The following is a 20173-nucleotide window of genomic DNA, read 5'->3' on the forward strand; positions in this document are numbered from 1 at the left end:
AAACCACACAACATTGAATCGTCTATCCTTTGCCCCAAATTTGGTTTTAGAAAATTCATGAATGCGAGGTTGGAATGGTCCTCTTTGCAAGTGAGCTCGACGAACTTTATCTTGAATATTATGAGAAAATTCATAAATAGGAATTCACAAACCAAGATCAGATGGAAGGTTCTCTAAATCTACTTCTTGATTTCTTGATGATTCAATTTCCATGCGAATTCTTTTTTGACTTTGCTCCTCATCTTTTTTGTTTGTTTCATTTGAACTCTGTGAAATCTTCTTAAAATATTTCTCCATGGCAAAAACCTAGTTATTATTTTGTAAGATCAATCGACAATCGGTTAAGAACTTTACAAATTATAAGACTTATGTTAATTAACACATAAGATCCACAATCATAATATTGACATCCAACAAGAATGCATTGAAAGAAATAATAAAAAGGTTAGTGCATGAATAACTCATAAAAGAATTCAATGTTTTTTAAATTTCATTCTAACTAATTTTTATAAGAATATTCTTATTAACAAACTTCTCAGCAGCCAATCAACTATTCCACATAGCTAAATTAAAGAAAATAAGTAGATCCAGTATAAACTTTTAAGTGTGTGGCAGATCAAATGAAGAACTTAAAAAAAACAAATATTACTACTTTGATGTAACAATTTAGGTACCAAAAATAAAAAAAATTTTAAGGAAATATTTTGATCTTAGAACAAAGACGATCATTCAAACAAGATTAAAAAACTTACAAAGATTTGACGATATTTCTTTCAGGAGAACTCTGATCACCGACACCTTCAGGTTGTAATTGCGGGAGGACCGGAGGAGAGAACTGAGAACAGGTCGGCGCCTTGGGCTCTCGACGGTCTTCTCGTCCCTTCAAGCTTCGTTCGTCAGGGCTAGGAGGAGCGAACAGAGGGCCAAACGCGTCGTCGATGGAAGGCGATTCATCTGGAGCACCAAGCACGAGCAGTCCGCAATCGGAGCGTTGGCCGTCGAACAAGCCAGGCGAATGGGCGGAGCATTGGCCGTCGAACAAGCCGGCTAGGGAGGCGAATCATGAACAAGCCACGAACAAGCCAGGCAAATATGGAGGAGCAACTGAGTCGTCCGTCGAATGGGAGGCGAATCGTGAACAAGCTGGCTAGGGAGGCAAATCGCGAACAAGCCGGGCAAATACGGAGGAACAACTGAGTCGTCCGTCGAATGGGAGGCGAATCCCTGGAGTAAGCATAGAAAATTAGTTTTTTTTCTTTGTCGGGCGAATATGAAGTATCGCCTATAGCTTTCAAATTTGCGAGGGGGGGGGGCACGTGCCCCCGTGGCCCCCCCCCCCCCCCCCCCCGTGGCCCTCCCCCCCCCCCCTCAATCCGCCACTACCTAGGGATTTCTCCAAAGCTCTCTCCTACAACTCTCACAACTCTCCAAAGACACATGTGCAGGAACTTTCTTATAATTCATTCATTAACCTTCAAAGAAGAAGAGGGAGGCTTTAAATAGCCCATACAAGGAGAAAATATAAAGTACTATAATGCCCCTTGGGCTTACACATACCTAATCCCTTAAGTAAGGGCAAAAATGGAAAAGCATAATAAAACTTCATGAAATATAAATATTACATTAATAATAAATATGAAAATTAAAAGTAGAGCGATGTAATCGTGGTCGTAGATCGACGACCACGCCTCTAGTAAACTTTCAATGTCTTGATGTCCTCATCATTCTCCCGAGGTAGGAAAGAACTCGACTCTGTCGAGTACACGTCCCGGGTGCTCTCGTAGAACTCTAGTGCGTCTGGGTCGATCTACTGAAGCTCCTCGCGCTCTAACTCAGTGTTCTCTGACTTGGGCTTGCCTCTTCACCTAATCAAATACCTTGTTCGTCCATTTTCTTTTGTGGATATGATGTCATCAATTAGAATCATGTCAACCTTCTCCGCTATAGGTGTTTTGGGGATATTTGAGAGTGGAGGTAGGCTTGGGATCTCACAAGGTGGGGTTACACAAGGCTCATTTTAAAGTGGATTTGGCGGGTTGAACACTAGACCCTCATAGGCAACTAGATCTTCTATGTTAAAGGAGGGATTAATGTTGAATTATGCATGCAGACCCATCACGTAAGCATTGTCATTGATTCTCTTGATTATTTTGAATGACCCCACACTTTTGGCATGTAATTTCTTAAGTCCCTTGTGGGAACCGTTCCGGACGAGTCCATGCCATCACTGAGTCACCAACCTCAATAGTTTTAAATATTTGTTTAAAATCAACAAGAAGCTTATAATTAATGTTGCTCTGCTCAATTTTGCATGCAATTTTCTTATGTAAGTCATGCAGATGTAATGCTAATGTGGATGCAAGAGACTCGGTGTGCATGATGATTGACATGGATTAAGAGCTCACACAAAGTTTTAAACGGAGGGAAATTTTTGACGAAAATAGACACACACAAATACTGACTCACAAGCACACATAGATAGGAATAAAGATGGACCAGTCACAAAATGAGAGGACATAAGATTTTTATGTTTAAGGGAATGGGTGTAGGAGAAGCAATGAAGACATCCTTAGCAAAAAGTGTATTCCCATAGAGAGTTTCAACTAGGGTCATAGATAGTCTCCTAGGGGCAGCAGGGTAATCTAACAAAATTATCCAACTAGGAGAGAAATGGTCCTTAACAGGGAAGGACAAGAATATGGAGGAAATAACGGAGGAATCCGGAACATGATAAGACGATAGGTCCTGACTCACAACCATAATGAGATAACCCAAGGAGTCACCAGCAGGTATGAGACTCAAAAGATGGGGTAGAGTGTCTGGAACAGATGTGGGCACAACAGTTAGAGAGGTGACATGAAAGTATGAGCTAATACTCACTCTAACATTAAAGTTGGTATGCAGAATGGTGAGATATGTCCAATCAAGATAGGCACACTCTTTCAAGTGTAAATCTAAAGGAGCAACTCCTAAAATAGAATCCAATAAAACAAAAGGATGCTCATTTTACAAATTAGGCTCAGAATAATTCAAATTCAGACTACTATCTTTCGAATTCCATTTCAATATGCTCAAGGTCAGATCTGTTTCTTTCGGGATCAAATTAGTATCATCTAGGCAGACCTTATCCAATGGGATATCCTTGATGGGATTATGATCAAGATGGATTAAGGTATCAATGTCCAAATGTTCTAAATCTCCTAAATCAGGGTTTAAGTCATGCTGGGAGTCTAATTCAATCACTTCAGTTTCATCCTCAAAGAAGTTATCGTCATCAATAATATCATTGGTATCCACGAAATAGATGCACTTAGTTTCAGGTTTAAGAGACTTTTTCTTTGTAATGCATTTTTTTTGTTGAAATTACACTTGAAGGGTCAAAGACTGGGGAGGCTAAAGGTTGGGTAGCCTCAAAATTGACATTAAATAGAAAGGTGATCAAGTCACCATGAGGTGAGGTAAATCGAGATCCACCACACAGAGAGGATTCGTGCTCAGACAAGGGGGACTGGGATGGCTAGGAGTCGGCCCAAATGGGGAGTCATATGGGACCGATCCAACAGAAGACCTAGTAGAGGTTCGACCATCAAGGCTAGGTGAGGACCTACAGAATGGGGCAACAACCCTGATGTTACTAAGGGGGATGGGTGGTCTTGACCACAGTGATATCCATGATTTGTTCCAAAAAAAGAGGCAGGGTAGTGTTCTAGATGAAGATTACTAGGTGTTGGGGTAAGGGGAGGTGGAGGTGGGAGAAGGAGATATTTTAATTTAAGTTCTCGGCTCATGTCTTTCCAATCAGAAGTAGGGTATTCACCATAAGACTCTCTATGATCTTCTACCCTTATCCAAAATTGACGAGCACGACCGTTTAGGCGAGCCTTAGCAATGCGAACCCCGTGGGACTCAAGAATATCATGTGATTCAAAATAGTTTTCTGACTGTCTAATCCATTCCTCAAAGTAGTAAGGATTCGAGAAACCATCAAAGGTGGGCAGACGGTTATGTGACTCTAAGTGAGGTTGTTGCGGCTTGGGCTCAGGACTAAGACGATAAGCTGAGTGGGTAATCTTTTGACTAACATGATTGACCGAATGGGGTACATACCTAGAGTGGGGAGAGTCAACATGCTTCTCTATCATGGTTTTAGTTATAGAGCCCACTAGGTTAACTAGGTCATCTAACTTCTTTCGAAGTCCTATCGGGTTCATGGGAAGCGCTAAGTGAAACCTAATAAAGATTAGGTGTAAGGGACAACACTTTGTCACTAAGAAACTAGCCTAACATTCGCTAGATGTGAGCAGGAATGATGTGGATAGCAAGCATAACAGTAACTTAAACTAGGTTAAATGATGATATGCATGCAACAATACATAAGAAAGGTTAGGTAAGCTCCTAGGATGACTTCTAGCACATGTAACCCATGCTAGCCATGCTCTGATACCAGATGATGTAGGACATGTATGAAATTATGATTTAGATAAAGATTTTGCACGCTTGATGATTAAGAGCAAGTTAACTAAGCTTTATGATGAATTAAACAATGAAATAAAACATTAAAAATGGTAAACGCAATCTTACGCCAAGTTACTTGCGAAAAGTAAAAACCACATAACAATCAATTACTTCCGATGTTGCATATGAAATGGGTTTCAACAAGAAATCCCTAATATAACAATAAGATTAGGCATGTGAGGTTCCTTCAACTCTCCTACATTTACTAGGTTTTAGCGGAGTGTTGTATGACTTATACGATTCAATTAAAACCATAAGGATCAACGATGAAGGAATGAGAGAAGGAAAAAAAGTCCACCTTTGTCAAGATTAAACTTGAAATAAAGCTGTAAGGAAAAAATTCTGGAATTTGGACAGCTGTTTGACGGCTGTTCTGTGTGGAGACAACACTTAGGAACCTTCTGGCCAGGTTGGGCAGCAGTTGGTGGCTGCAGGAACTTTTGGACAACACATCTAGATGTCCAGTAAATTCTGGACAGCAAGTTACTCAATCCTGGAAAGCTAGACAGGAACTATAATAGCATAGACAACAGCTTATATGGCTAGGAATCCTTGGGCAGATCACACGACTTGCCCAGAATTTTGAACAGTATTTTGGAGGAAAGAATTCAGACTTCACGATCTCTGGATGTAGTGAACTAAGGAAAATTGTAGGGGGGAATTCGTGAACAGCAGCAGGAATATTGATTTGCTTGCTTAGGTGGCAAGTTACTTAGATCCCCAAATTAAGTTGGAGGGGGAAGGGATTAAAAGTTTCTAAGAATTAGGTTTCTCCTTTGAAAACAAATCAAGGGGATTGGAGAGAGAGGAGTGGTGGGTAGAGAGAGAGAGAGAGAGAGAGAGAGAGAGAGAGAGAGAGAGGGTTTAAATTATTACCAAGAGGGGAGCTTGCCTTTTGGAAATAATTCCATAGGAATACAAGAGGGGGCCGGTGGCATATGGTGAGGTTTGGGGAAGTTAAGCAAGTGTATTAAGACTTAAATGGAATTCACCAATTAAAAGAAGTAGATTTATTCCAATCTAATTTAAATTCAATTTGGATTTGATTTTAGAAACTTTCCTACAATAGGATTCTATTTTAGGAAATGTTTCAAATTTCAAATTTGAATTAAATGATTGAAATTAAATAACTTTCCCAAGAGAAGCGAATCAAGAAAGGAAAGTAATCAAGTGGAAATTAGGAAATCAGACGCAAGGGGAAGAGGGTGAAACTGGCGGCTAGGCTAAGGCTTGGTGGAGGTGGAGGGGTCGGATGGGTCACCCAATTAATGAAATCATCTTGGGTGGCCGACGGCTAGGTGGGGTGGGGAAGAGGGTAAGTGGGCCGGTGGTTGCAGTGGGGAACTTGGCCGGCGGCGAGGTGGAGTGTGGCGAGGTGGAGTGTGGCTAGGGAATCTAACGGCTAAGAGGAAAGGGAACTGGATGGGGTTGTTGGTGGCTTAATCGGGAAGGAGGAAGGGAAAGTAAAAGGGACGAAAGAAAGGTAGAGGAAGAAGAACCACGAACCCGGCCGTCTCCAAGGTTGGTGGGTGATCTGATTTCCCTCCCTAGGGATTTCTCCAAAGCTCTCTCCTAAAACTCTCACAACTCTCCAATGACACATGTGCAGGAATTTTCTTATAATTCTTTTATTAACCCTCAAAGAAGAAGAGGGAGGCTTTAAATAGCCCATATAAGGAGAAAATACAAAGTACTATAATGCCCCTTAGGCTTACACGTACCTAAGCCCTTAAGTAAGGGAAAAAATGGAAAAACATAATAAAACTTCATAAAATAAAAATAATACATCAATAATAAATATGAAAATCAAAAGTAGAGTGATGTAATCGTGGCCGTAGATTGACGTTCACGCCTCTAGTAAACTTTCCATGTCTTGATGTCCTCATCACTACGACTCTTCAATTACCTGATAGATCTCTTACTTATCCTAGGGAGGTTATAAAAGATGTTTTGGTTATCATAGATAATTTCAACTTCCCTGCATACTTCCTAGTTCTAGATATGAGGGAAGAGGATATTCCAGTCATCTAAGGTAAGCCTTTCTTAGTCACTTGTAGAGTTATTATTGATGTTCAAAAAAAAACATTTGACATAAGAGTGCAATATCAAGAAATGACTTTTAATATGTTTAAATCCATGCAATTTTCTAATGGCTTTTTTGATTAGCAGTACTTTAAGATGGATTTGGTGGATGGCTGTGTGATGGACAATCTAGCTAAGATATTGGATACGGATTCTATAGAGCAAGCATTGATTGAGTATGTTAAAAATGATGTTCTCTTTTTTAGGAGTTGCACTTTGAGTGTTTAGGGAGAGGTTTGAACCCTTGGATTCATCAACTATAGAAGTTTTTTTGAAAACATCAATATTTGTTGCTTCTGAAGTAAAATTAAAGGTTTTACCCAAGCACCTTAAATATGCTTTCTTGGATAAATCATCAACTTTGCCCTTAATAATATCATCTGAATTGGATGATTTATATGAAGAAAAATTTATGAGGGCTTTGAGGATTTATAAGAGAACTTTTGGTTGTACTATTATAGGGGAGCTTTTGGTTGGACTATAGTAGACATAAACATTATTAGTTCCTCATTTTATAACAACAACAACAACATCAAGCCTTTACCGCACTACGTGGGGTCGGTTACATGAATTTTTTTGTCTCAATTGTGTTATTTTAAGATTAAATTCTTTTTTAAATCTAATAAATAATGAGCATTTTTATTATTATTAAAATAAAGCCTTCTTAGGTATAGATCTTCCATTCTTAACATAGGCCAGGTCTAATGCATCTAGTCTCTTTATTAGGTCATTGGATGACTGACATTTTATGTGGCCAAACAATCTAATGCGGTTCTCTCTAATCTTATTTACCACCGGAGATACTCCAACCATTTCACATATATACTTATTTCATATTCTGTCTCTAAGAATGAAGCTACTCATCCACCGAGCATCCTGATCTTTACAACACTTTACTTAATTTTATGCTTCTCTTTTAATGGCTAACATTATTGACCATAAAGTATTACAGTTCTCATCACCAACTTATAGAAATTTTCCTTAAGTTTGAGGGGTATTTTTCTTCACACAATAGGCTTGATGCATTCCTTCACTTCAACCATACAACTTTAATTCTACTATTAATATCCCTATGTATTTTTTTATCAATTTGAACAATAGATCTGAGATATCTAAAATGTGTACTCTTTTTAATGATTTAATTGCTCATTATGTATACATAAAATTTTGATGGAAGATAACCATCAACCAACCAAAAGTAGATGATTAGAAAAGATTAAACCTTGTGATGAAAGAGATAGTGAAGAAAGAGTACTAAAGTGGTTAGATGTTGGAATCATATTTCTATTTCAGATAGTGCTTGAATAAATCATATTTATTATATGTCTAAGAAATGGGGTTTGGCAGTGATATCCAATGAGAAGAATGTGTTGATTATTACTAGGACAATGACTAGATGAACAAATTGTTTCAACGATAGGAAGTTGAACAAAACAACTAATAATAACCATTTTTTTGTCGTTTATTGTTAAGATGTTAGATGTATTGACAGGGCAACCCTTTTATAGTTTGCTATGATGCACTAACACTAATCATCAAAGATGTATGCATTATCCAACACATATCAGACCCAACATGTATTAGACACGTCAAAGGTATGTCCAACAACAACAACAACAACAACAAGCCATTATCCTACTGTATCGGTGATGAATGTAAATACTGTTATGTTTTATCCTACTATGCAATTTTCTTAGGAGTGATAACTAAGGAAATTCAGGAAGTACTAAATCCACTTTATAAGAGTGTTTGATAAATTTTTGTGGAAGAAATTCTGTAATTTCAAGGAGTGTAGAGAAGATCATTGAACCCATTCGGTGATATCTTTTCTTTTGTATTTTTTTGTACAATTAATAAAAATTAGTTTGCTTTACTTCTTCATGTTTGACTAAATTCTTGAGTTTTTAATTAATGGTGTAAATAGAAAGTGGAGTACTAGTGAATTCTCTTCATCAATAAGTTAATAATATTGTCAATATACCAGATCTTCATTTAATGCATATAGTGACCATGTGTTTTTAATATCAAGTGTAATGTGGAGCTTAAGAATTGGGGTGTCAATTTTTGACACATCCCGAAACTCGACTCGGACTAGACCCAGAAAATCCTGGTTCGGGTCGACCCGTTTGTGAAATGGGTCAGGTTTGGGTTTAACAAATCAAACCGTTTCAAAAATCGGGTCGGCTTAAGGCTGACCCGACAACTGGAAAATGACCCGAAACCTGCTGCCACGCTTGCTGCTCGCCTTGCCCGATACGTCGAGTGCCCGGCTGCCGGCCCGTGTCGCGTAGCTCGGTCACAGTCGCGTGACTCACATCGCAGTCCCGTGACTCAAAAAATGAGTCGCAGTGCTCCGCTGCTTCGCTTCGCGTGTGCCGTTGTTGCCACTTCGCGTGCTGCCGTTGCTTCGCTTCGCGTGCTGCTGCTGCTTTGCCGTTACTGCCGCTTTGCTGCTGCTGCCGCTTGGCTACTGCCTAAACCCTAATTTCAAAAAATCTGGGTCGGGTCGTGTCAACCTGGCAACCCGTGCGGGTCGGGTCCTAGTTGAGAAAGCCAACCCGTTTTTAAAAAGGGGTTGGGTTCAGGTTGACCAGTTTAGAGCTGGGTCAACTATGGTTCGACCAGAAGCTGACCCGTCGACCCGAATTGACACCCCTACCTAATTAGAATAAGAAAGCAGACACAATTACATATATTAGATTGGTATGATGCAAGCATAGGCATAGTGCTTAATATATACCAAATTTATAAAGAAATTATAATGACGGGGTTTTGATAGTACACATTTTATTTACTCTTTTAGGATTTTCATAGGGTGACTGACTATGAGACTTTAAAGTGATATTGATGTTAGAAGGGTTTAATCTATCCATTGTCTTTTCAAGCTTGATTGAGTGGTCGATGATACATATGCTCTGAATAACATCAATATAAAAAAGAATTATTAATAATCATATTGTATTTGCATTACATCAATTCAATATTTTATTTAAATAATGTTTCATTAAAATTTTTTGTTGATTTTAAATTAAGTTATTGAATCTCCACCAAAACTTATTTTTATTTAGTAGAATAATTATTGTAAATATAGTAGAAAGTACTAGTATTTGCAAATAAACATTATTTCTTGTGGGATCGATATTCTTCTCTATCAATATTGTACTTGATTCGACACGTATACTTGCGTATATTAATTGTCATTTTTATAATTTTTATATGAAAGAAACCTAAGAATTGTTTAGGAATCGATAGAGCACTAAATCATTTTCATAATTCTTTAGGTTACTCCACCGACCCTATCGAATTTTTGTCGCCGTTGCAGGGGAAGATTTTGTTTTAGTTGCACTTTTACTATATTGTTGAATCAATTGCATAATCAAACCTATTCATATTATTATTATTATTATTATTATTATTATTATTATTATTATTATTGCGTATTTGATTTTTTAATTTTGTGCTTTTGTTGTTTGTATTGCATTACATTTTGTATTGAGTGTCAAGTTATTAGTATTTTTTTTAGTTTTTCATTTCATCACCTTAACACTAACTTTCACTGCGCCTAGTACTTGCCTTACATATGTATTATTCCATAAATCAAAATTTTCTGCAGCTTAAATAATCATATAAGCCAACGTCGTAGCTCTTTTCTCCCAAGTGCTGTAACGCCGGTCAAACCCAGTAAAATGAAGTTTGATAGTCATAAGCCAAAATGAATCGTACGGATTCAAATGCACATTATTGATTTTTGGGCCGCAGTACTGGAACTAGCATTGTGGCGCCACATCATTTTTATCACTGCATTGATAACACTACAACGGTCAACTGATACAATCGCTACTGCGCTGACACATGGCAAGGCAGTTGCAGTGGCTCTTTTTTGAAAAGTTGTTTCAAATTCTTAGAACCAGCGCTGCTGCGCCATGTGACTTGTACCATTGTAGCATTTGAATATGACCATTTTTTCATTTAGTGCATGCATTGAGCGTTGTGGCGCAATACCTTGCAGCGCCATAGTGTAACTTTTATAACTTTTATAAATTTGCATTCCGTTTTCATCTCATTTCATATTGCATTTTCACTCATTCTCTCTATTCCTCTTAACCCTAAGTTTTTTTTTAGCAATGGCCTCTAGGACTTTAAGATCAAGGAAGAAGAGAGCCGCCAACTATGATAAACTCAAATTTGTTTCTGGGTATATTGAGTCTATAATCACTAAACATTTGAACCCTGAGTGTGGTTTTCTTAACCCAACCAAACCAATCCTTCAAACCATTTCTGATAGAGGTTGGGCTTATTTCTATGAAAAACCATTTTTGGCTATTATAAATGTTGTGCGTATGCCAATGGAAAAGTGGCTTTCGATTTTAAATATTATGTGAGAGGGAAATTGGTACCTTTTTACTCTCTCGCTATTAATAAAATCCTTAAGCTAACAAATATAATATTTGATGAATATTTTTCTTTTAGTCATGCACTATTTTATTCCCATGAAATTTTGTGCTTATTTTGTGGATCGAATAGTGGAGCAAAGTGGAAGACTATAGAAGACAAAATCATTAATTTCCTTGTATCCTATATGACTCAAACCTCCAAGTCCTAGCTCTATTTCATTTATGCCCGCATTCTCCCTAGCAAGAACATTAGTGAGGTAACTAAAGATCGAGCCTCCTAAATTTCACAATTAAAAATGGCTGCACTAATAATATTGGAAAGTTGATCCTGTCTTCCCTTACATACATTATCAGGAGGTCTACTTATGTGGGTCTAGGCCACTCTTCTTTAGTATATGCCTTTTGTGTAACAGTAGGAATGAGGGGTGATCAAAATGAAGAACATTTATTCCCCATTGTTGCTCTCACCAGGGGAAAAATACTGAATTTTAAGCAATCAAATAGAGAAGAGGAGGATCTTAGTGAGCCTTCTGAAGGGACAGGGTGCATAAGCGGCAAGAGTGCCAGGACTCCTAAATCTTTAGGTGATCAGGTGGCAGACTTGAGTGAAAAAATGGAGAAGGTAACTCAATTTTGTAAAGATTCACGAGACTGGAAATTTGAGGTGAAAATGCAGATGGCTTATATTATGGATCAATAAGATAAATACTACTAGTACACTTCTAATTTTAATGAGTCTCTTGTTGGAGTGTTCAGAAACATTTCATTTTTTGAAAGACGAGCAATATTTCCTTCTACACCTGAGTACCGATCTTTTATTTGGCAGCCTAGAGAGAGATGAAGATGAGGAAGACGATAAGGAAGTCCCCGATTTTGAGGGGTAGGCTTGAGAGAGAGAGAAAAAATGATTTTTTTTTATTTTTTGTGTTACATTTTTATGTTTTTTTTTTTTCATTTTGCATTTACATTTATAGTTTGATTGAAGACTAAACTTAATGTTTCTGAGAGGCAACGCATGTATGTGTTATGCTAGTACTCGTTATTATTACAATCAAGGATCCCTAACTTGTGATTTTAGTGATAACAAATATTATTGATTGAAATTTTATTTCTTCTATCATATATATTGGATATTATTTTGTGTGTATACTAACGTTTTAGGTACATCATACACTACTAAAAATTAATCAAGGCTAAAGTTTGGGTAGAATAGGATGTCTTTTAAAAGTGTATTTATGTTTTCATTTTTCTTTATTTTATATTTCTTGAGTCTGGCCATGTAAGGTTGTATGCTAAATTGGTAATCGTGTGCACACAGTGGAGTGAGAAAAGTGAGCTGAGATTTTTGTAACAAATCATGCTGTACGATTATAACCCTAATGTACTATCAGTCATTTAGAAAAAGAGGGTTAACGGGTAATTATGTAATTAATGCTTATGAACTAATCGAGACTATACGATGTAGATCGTACTATATTATTCAAGAAATTCTAGCCACCAAATAATTTAAGTATTTTAAAAATTGATTTTTGATCTAATCATACTGCACGATTCTAATCATATTGTATGGTATTTGAAATCTTGCTTAAATTATTTTCCATGATTAGTTAATTAAATTAAGGTTTAATAAATATGGTTAATCGTACTGTACAATGTAGATCGTACCATATGATAGACAGATGAAATTTGGTTGTCTCGGATATCGTATTGGATGAAAACCTTGATTTTTGGACTTTTCGTATAGTACGATGTCGATCATACTGTACAAATGCTTAATATTTGAACTAAATGTATTGTACGATGTTAATCGTACCAGAAGATCGATAGAGATGATTTTTAATCGTCCTAATAATCTTCTTGTACAAATAAAAGAAAATTGAAATAATGGTACTATGCAAACTTACGATCATACTGTATAATAAGTATGCAGAATTTAAATAGTTCGTCTGAACAACTATTCCATCGTATTAGACGAACCCCTATTTTGAACTAATTGTATTGTACGAACCCAGATTGTACTGTACGAACAACGACGACCTAATTAAATATTTAAGGTTTTTTGAATTTTTGTACTTAAGCAACTCAATCAAGTCTCTAGTAAGACTTTTGGCTATTGAAGGAACTCTGAGGGAGAATTCTTGAGAGAGGTTTGGGCATAGAGAGGAAGAATGTGAGGTTGTGCGTGAGGGAGGAGTGTGAGGGGTGTTCATACGATTTCTCCAGACAAGCTTGCACCTTGCTTCCTCTAGTGGCCTTGGTGAGTTCTTCGAGTTGTTCTTGTGAGAGAAGCTTCAAAGTCAGGGTCTTGGGTTCTCTGGCTTCACCAAGAGAGTAAAAAAACATTGAAGGTTCTCTACCATCACCAGGAGGGTAAAAAAGATTTCATCGGTTCTTTACCTTCACCAGGAGGGTGATAAATGATTGAATGTTCAGTGCCATCACCAGGAGGGTGACATTGCTTCGGTTATCCGCCGCACCGGATTTGGTTGAAGTGATTTGTACATGGTTCTCCCTTATCGTGGGGGCAAAAGGAGAGTCACTATAATGTTAGTGAAATACCCGAAGAGGACTCTAGGGAGTGGACGTCCACTATAAAATTTATGGTGTGCTCTTTCTGATTTTTCCTTTTATTTTTTTTTTTAATTTCTGCACTTTAAATTTCCTACATCAGTTTAATTTTTTATTGCAAGTTGCCGTTAGATTTAATTTGTATTAGAAAAAAATTATATATTACTCTTAATTTATTTTTGCTTCAAAACTTTGAAAAAGAAATTAAGTTTTAAATTTCTTCCGTTTGTGCTAGTTAGTAGACTAGAAGATATCTTTAAAAGTTGTTATATTGTATAAAACAAAAAAAAGGAGATTTTGTGTTATTCTTTTCTAAAGTACCAATTCACTTTCCTTTTTGCGCTAAGGGATAGTTTAACGAGGTCTTACAACTTCCCCAAACTTTGAGTTATGTTATAAATGTTATGTCATTTTGTATTCAACATAGGTTTTATGCATCTTTTATCATTCTTATGAAAGCATATATTTGTAGTGTTTGTTTATATGTTTATTTATATATTGACAAATTCTCATCGTGCTTAAATTGATATTTTCCTCTAATTACTTTTATATTTTGATTATTTAATTAACTGTTATAAAAATGATAATTAAAAATTATGTAAAATTAGGATAATAATAAAACCATAGATCCTAGTTTGAATAAACTTTTTTTATATTTCATAAGTTGGAAAAACTAATATTTAACTCATTCAATCATTTAAGTTATTATTCTTATTTGAATTTATAGACTATACATTTATTAAATTAACTTTTAAATTGAAAGATGAATAATTAGTACTAAAAATTAGATATGAGTAGATTAAAATATGAAATCATAGCTAACCTGAAGATAAACTTAGTAATGTCGTCAAGCCCTTATATTAAAATATTAAGATTATATGAAAGTTTAAACAGAAGCTGATATTCAAAACCATTAATTATGTACTCCACAAAAGAAAAAAAAAAACTATAAAATTGTTCTCAAAAGAAAAGGAAAAGAAAAAGAAAAGAATCAAAAGAGAAATATGAGTACATTCAAAAATTAGTATCAGTGAAAGCTTAAAAATAAAAATGCAATCTTACATAGAAACTATAAAGAATAAGATGAGAGAGCAAATACAATAGATGATGAACTATTAAAAATACAATTTTAACTGTTGATCAAGACTTATTCATCGGATTTGAAATCAATTTTTCCTAGAGGTGATTTTCCATTGATCAGGATAAAACATTTATATCCAAAGATACGCAATTGGGAAAGGTTGAGTGTCTTACCCTTAAAGAGCTCATAAGGTGTTTTATTTAACGTGGATCTAACATTCACCCTATTTAAAACATAACAAGCAGTATTTACTGCTTCTGCCAAAAAGTATGTAGGCAGAGAATATTCAGCTAACATAGTCTTAGTAGCTTCTACTAAAGTTATTTTCTTTCTTTCAGCTATTTCATTTTGCTAACGGATCCTAGAGGTAGAAAAGTTATGCTTTATCCCTATCTCTTAACAAAAGTATTCAAATTTATCTTTCTCAAACTCTCCATCATGATCACTATAAATGGTTGATATTTTATATCTTAACTTTCTTTATATCTAGGTGGAGAAAGTTCTAAATTTTTCTGATGATTCACTCTTTTATGTTAGGAATCTAACCTAGGTGAATCTAGTATAGTCATCAACGATTGCAAATCCATATGATTTCCCTCCTAGATTGTACTAACAGGTCCAAATAAGTCTAAAATCTCCAAGTTCTTAAAACTTAAAATTATTTCATGTAAAATTTACCTCTTATAACTTGAAGTAAAAAAATCCATTTATCCTCGATAATTATGTTTTGAGGGTGATAAATTTGATAATAATCTTAACTCATAAATGGTTAATATTTTTGTTGAGTGAATTGTTATGATTCATTCTCAAATGAAATCACTAATAAACAATTATGATCGGGGTTCTCTAATCATGTGGTTTCATTGCAAAATGACTCCATTCAATTATAGTTATGACCAAAGCCTGCGAGTTCCTGAATAACTAAAATTATGGTTTTGTTGTTAATGACATAATAGATAAATAATTAAACATATAAATTGTTATGATTGAGACCCTCTAATTAGGTAACTTTGTAATAAAATGACAATTAAATTACACTTACTGCCAGGCCCTACAAATTTTCTAATAATTGAATATTTTTATGTAGTGAATCATATATGTTCCCAAGTTTATATGATCATCTTAGATGAAGTAACCTAGGCTATCATAAGGATCTTTTGATTAGGTTGAGTCGAGTAATTCTTCTAAGTAGATTAGAGAATATGATAACCCAACATGATGGAACTATGAGATCGGATTCATCATAATTCCCATCTCCATCCACTTTGTGTAGGACGGTAAATTTTAAATTCCGATATCAAATTAATTGCAATTATACACTTTGAATTTAGAGCCTATTTAAGGTCTAGTTTTAATTTTAAGTTTTCTCTCGTCATCGAGAGAGATAATTAACCATGCGGACTTGAGTATGTAAAAAAGCTAAAACTAGATTATAAGTTTCTCATAAAATGATGATAAAATCTATAGGTAATGTCTTGTTCTATTGAACATAATCTTCCTTTTAAAAATTTGACCCCAAAAAACCTAAAATCTGCCATCAGAGGTCAGGGCATGAATTTTTGTGGCTCACAGTTGAAACCTTAGTGAATTTCAATTTTAGCTCTTTGATTATACTCATTGTTTGATTTTTATCTTAAATTTTCAATGTATTTGTTGCGAAGTTAATGTTGGAATCTCTTCCAAATAATAATCAGCCGAAAAAATGAGAAAACTGCAGTAAGTAGATTCAATCATAGTTACCTTCAACTATTCTAAGCAGGTCTCAAATTCAGCTCTGCCATTTTTTATAGTTTTTGTGTCCAATTTGTCACGTTAGAATAATCAAATGTTAATTGAACTTCTGTTCTCTTTTCATGTTTATTCCTGATAGTTTGTAATTACAATTGTACTTGCATCTGAATGAATTTCGGTGGGATGATGACTACATTTTGTTATATTTATAGGAAATGTGACTGTAGGTCACATGGGAATATCATGGGGTCACTTACCTCCATCTTTGAGACCTCCTGAAGGTGGTTACCCTTCCCTCCCTTTTGTCGACTGGGGATAACTCATGCTGAGAACTCCATAATTGCCTCAAAATTCCCCTATATATCTACTTCTTGTATGAGTTTCGCATGTTCTTCAGCATCCTCTGTGCATGATCTGCAAAAAGCAGATAAATTAAGCTTCGAGAAAATTCCAGCTTATTTGGGTATTTGGTTACTGTTAAATGATTGCTTTGTAATGTTAAAGCAAGGTTTGTATCGTGAAATTTTTTTGCCTAGTAGTCCTTATGCTAAAGATAAATTTGATTTGTTCACTAAAGCTGTTTAATCAGCGATTTGCACAAATTTTCATTTTTTTATTTATGCCCATTTCTTGCTCTCAATTTTGCATTATTGTAAAACGACGCGACTGTTTGATTGAAGCTCTACTCTTCCCAGAAAAGCCTAAAAGCTGTGCCCAATTAGATTTCATGTAAACAAACTGGTAAAAGATGCACTTTTGATGGCTTTTGCATAGTTAAAACGTAGAACCGTGCAAATTGCACTGGTTAGGTCTGGGTGTTTTTATTTTTTTATTTTTATTTTGTCTTCTTTACTTTGGAATAGGTCTGGGTGATTGATTACGTTAACTGATGAAATTGTAGGATTATTATTATTATTTTTTCCATCAGCAGACTGTTATCATGTGTATGCTAGAAAATAAAGCATGCTTACTGAACTTCTTATCTCGGTGTAGATGACGCACTTTTCTACACTTATTATGTTGATTACCTTACTGATGAGGATGCTATCATATATTTTTTCTATTTCTCATCTTGGATTATTGAATATATTCTGATAAGTATGATATAATTTTAATTTATTTTTAATATTTTGTTGTTATGTTTTATAATAATGATAGCTATAGTGAGTGTTTAATTTCTTAGTAATGTATGGATATTTAGACAAAAAAAAAAAACGTTACAAGAGATATTAATGATGGTTATGACGTTATGTAAAGTTTAAAGATGTGGTGGCTGTGGCATGGAGGGTTCAGGTGTTAGTTGTGTTCAAAATTTAAAAATAAATTGTGTCAAATCAAACATATTTCCATACCATAAAAATCACAACATTAATAAAAAATTGAATTAAAAAAAAACAAAGAATGCAAGTTATGGATATTAGATTTGACCCCTATCTATATCTACATTTTGTAAAACGGGCATATTTTAAAAAAGATCATTATTAATGATTAAATTAGGAGAAGGAACATAATTAAAAAAAAAAGTTAAAAAGGATCATACACCCTAAGCAACTCTTCGTTTTCAAATTGAGAGATGGAGAGAGAATTGAATAGTCATGTCAAGCAAAGAGAAAATAAAAAGAGAGAGTTGGACTTTAAATTTAATAATCTTTTTAGATAGAGAGAATGAGAGGAAGGCTAAGAGAAACTAAGAGAGAGAGGGAAATTAATTAAAGTTTAAATAATTTAATTTTTTATTTTTAATATTTAATTAAGTTTTAATTAATTTTAAATTTTTAAGTAGAATTTTAATAATATATCAAATATCTAATATTAAATTTTTTGTATAATATATCTAAGACAATATTTAAAATAATTTTATTATAAAAATTGTATATTTATAACGTTATTATAACAATTTAAATAAAAAAATTAAATAAATATAACTCAATTTTAAAAAATATATCGTTATTATTCTTTGTAAAAACATTTTTTAATTATATATTAACTAATGTTAATATAACGATATTTGTAAAAATAATTTAAATAAATATTGACGAAGCGCCGTCGGAGAATATCTAATTTATTTCTCCAATTTTTTTAATATTTATTTTAGTTTTCAATATTTATTTTAGTTAAATAAATAAAAAATTTTAAAGTAAAATTATTTGTAATATATTTAAATAATTTAAAAAAAGTTAAAAATATGATTATTTGTTTAAAAAAATATATATTTTTTAATATTAAACTAAGAACTTTATATCTCCCATTCTCCCTCTTCATACTTGTTAGGGGCTAGAATATACGCGGCGATAGAGTTAGAAAATTTCATCTCAGTATTGTACAGATATCTAGCGCGCAAACATGTGAGAAATAGAAACACCAGGATTTTTACGTGGAAAACCCTTAAAGGGGAAAAACCACGGGGCCACGCTTAGTAGAAAGAGTTCTACTAGTATTTGTTTGAAATACCAGATGCTAACTCTTCCTTGAAATTTAGGACAATCAGATTACAATGAATCCCTTTTTAGATTGAAATCTAGTTACGATGTCGGGCAAAGTTCCGATGACACTTGGGCATTGAGTAGAACTCTGACGTCACTCGGGCGTCGAGCAGAACTTAGATGTCACTCGAACAAAATTTCGATGTCGTTTGGGCAGAATTCCGGCCTTCTTTCAGAAATCGAGCCGAATTCTGACGTCGTTCGGATATCAGGCAGAATTCCGGCATCGTTCGTACAGAATTCCGGTGGCGGTGGTCGAGGTGTTCTTCCCTCCTAATCTTCTTCTCTTCTCTTCTCATTCTTCTCTTCTTACTCTTTCTTGGGTCCCCTCTCAAGATAAATGAGGGGTCAATTTATAGATTTTGTGGAGTGGCATGGCCTGTAAATAGGAGGAGGATCAAGGGCAAAGGTGGAGTGATTCGGATTGACGGCCGATATTGTATCCCTTGATCTTGTACCGTTTGTCAGACATTTAAATGTCTTAATGATGTTGGAATTCGGCGATCTTGGGCTCGTTGGATTCATCTCGTCGAGCTGCTCGATTCGACTATAAGCACGTTATGTTCGGAAACCGTTTGGTAACTCAAATTGTGGTTCGAACTTTCCAACAGCAGTTCAGGTCCTTGATTTGGACTCATTTGGGCTCGGATTGAGTTGAATTTGGTGTCGTTAGGTTCGTATTTCTGAGATGCTTGGTTTGACTATAATTTTTCTGAAATCGGAGTTTTGGTGATCTTAGATTTAATTTTTGAAGTTTATGGCTTGATTTTGTCTCAGGATTCGTGCCCGATCAAGAAAATTTTTTGATGATGTATCAGTTGCCTCCCTATTTTTGGATGTTGAATATCCATGAGTCTGAAAATAGCTGTCACAGACTTTGGAGAACTTTTCATGTGATTTAAAATCCAATCTTGCATATAGAAGCACCAAATAGCTTTAAAAGTGTTGAAATTAAGTCAGGAATGTTGAAAAACAGTCCCCGGACCCCAAAAATTTTCAATTTTGCATTTTTAAGGTGAAAATTTGACCCAGAATTGAGTGGGTAGCCAAACCGGCAGAACGCCGCCGCATCCGCTGGCAGTGCGAAACTATATACAGGGCCTACTGGCCCGTGCAGCAGACCGCCCGTGACCTGCTTGGCTCCGCCTAATGCTGACTTGCCCGCGACCTGCTCTGTTGACCCGCCGTGGCCCTCTTGGCCTTCTTGGCCCTCATGGACGGCCCGATCGCAGCCTGACTGGCCAGTCCGCGCACGACGCTTGGCTACCTAATGCTGGCGGTTAAGAAAACCGCCAGCCATTAATTAGTATTTTTTTCTT

The 20173-nt window shown here is 35.3% G+C and overlaps 1 protein-coding gene across 1 annotated transcript in view; it reads left to right on the top strand.

Moving 5' to 3' along the window:
• The window catches only part of LOC110093570 (zinc finger CCCH domain-containing protein 3), a 41712-nt gene extending 24588 nt beyond the window's left edge, over positions 1 to 17124 (top strand). The window contains exon 4 of the mRNA XM_020818498.2: positions 16584 to 17124. Coding sequence (XP_020674157.1) covers positions 16584 to 16690 — 107 coding nt within the window. The 3' untranslated portion in view covers positions 16691 to 17124. The remainder of the gene's footprint in view (positions 1 to 16583) is intronic.
• The last annotated feature ends 3049 nt before the right edge of the window (positions 17125 to 20173 follow it).

This window comes from Dendrobium catenatum, unplaced genomic scaffold (genome assembly GCF_001605985.2).
Source record: "Dendrobium catenatum unplaced genomic scaffold, ASM160598v2 fragScaff_scaffold_191, whole genome shotgun sequence".
NCBI lineage: Eukaryota > Viridiplantae > Streptophyta > Magnoliopsida > Asparagales > Orchidaceae > Dendrobium > Dendrobium catenatum.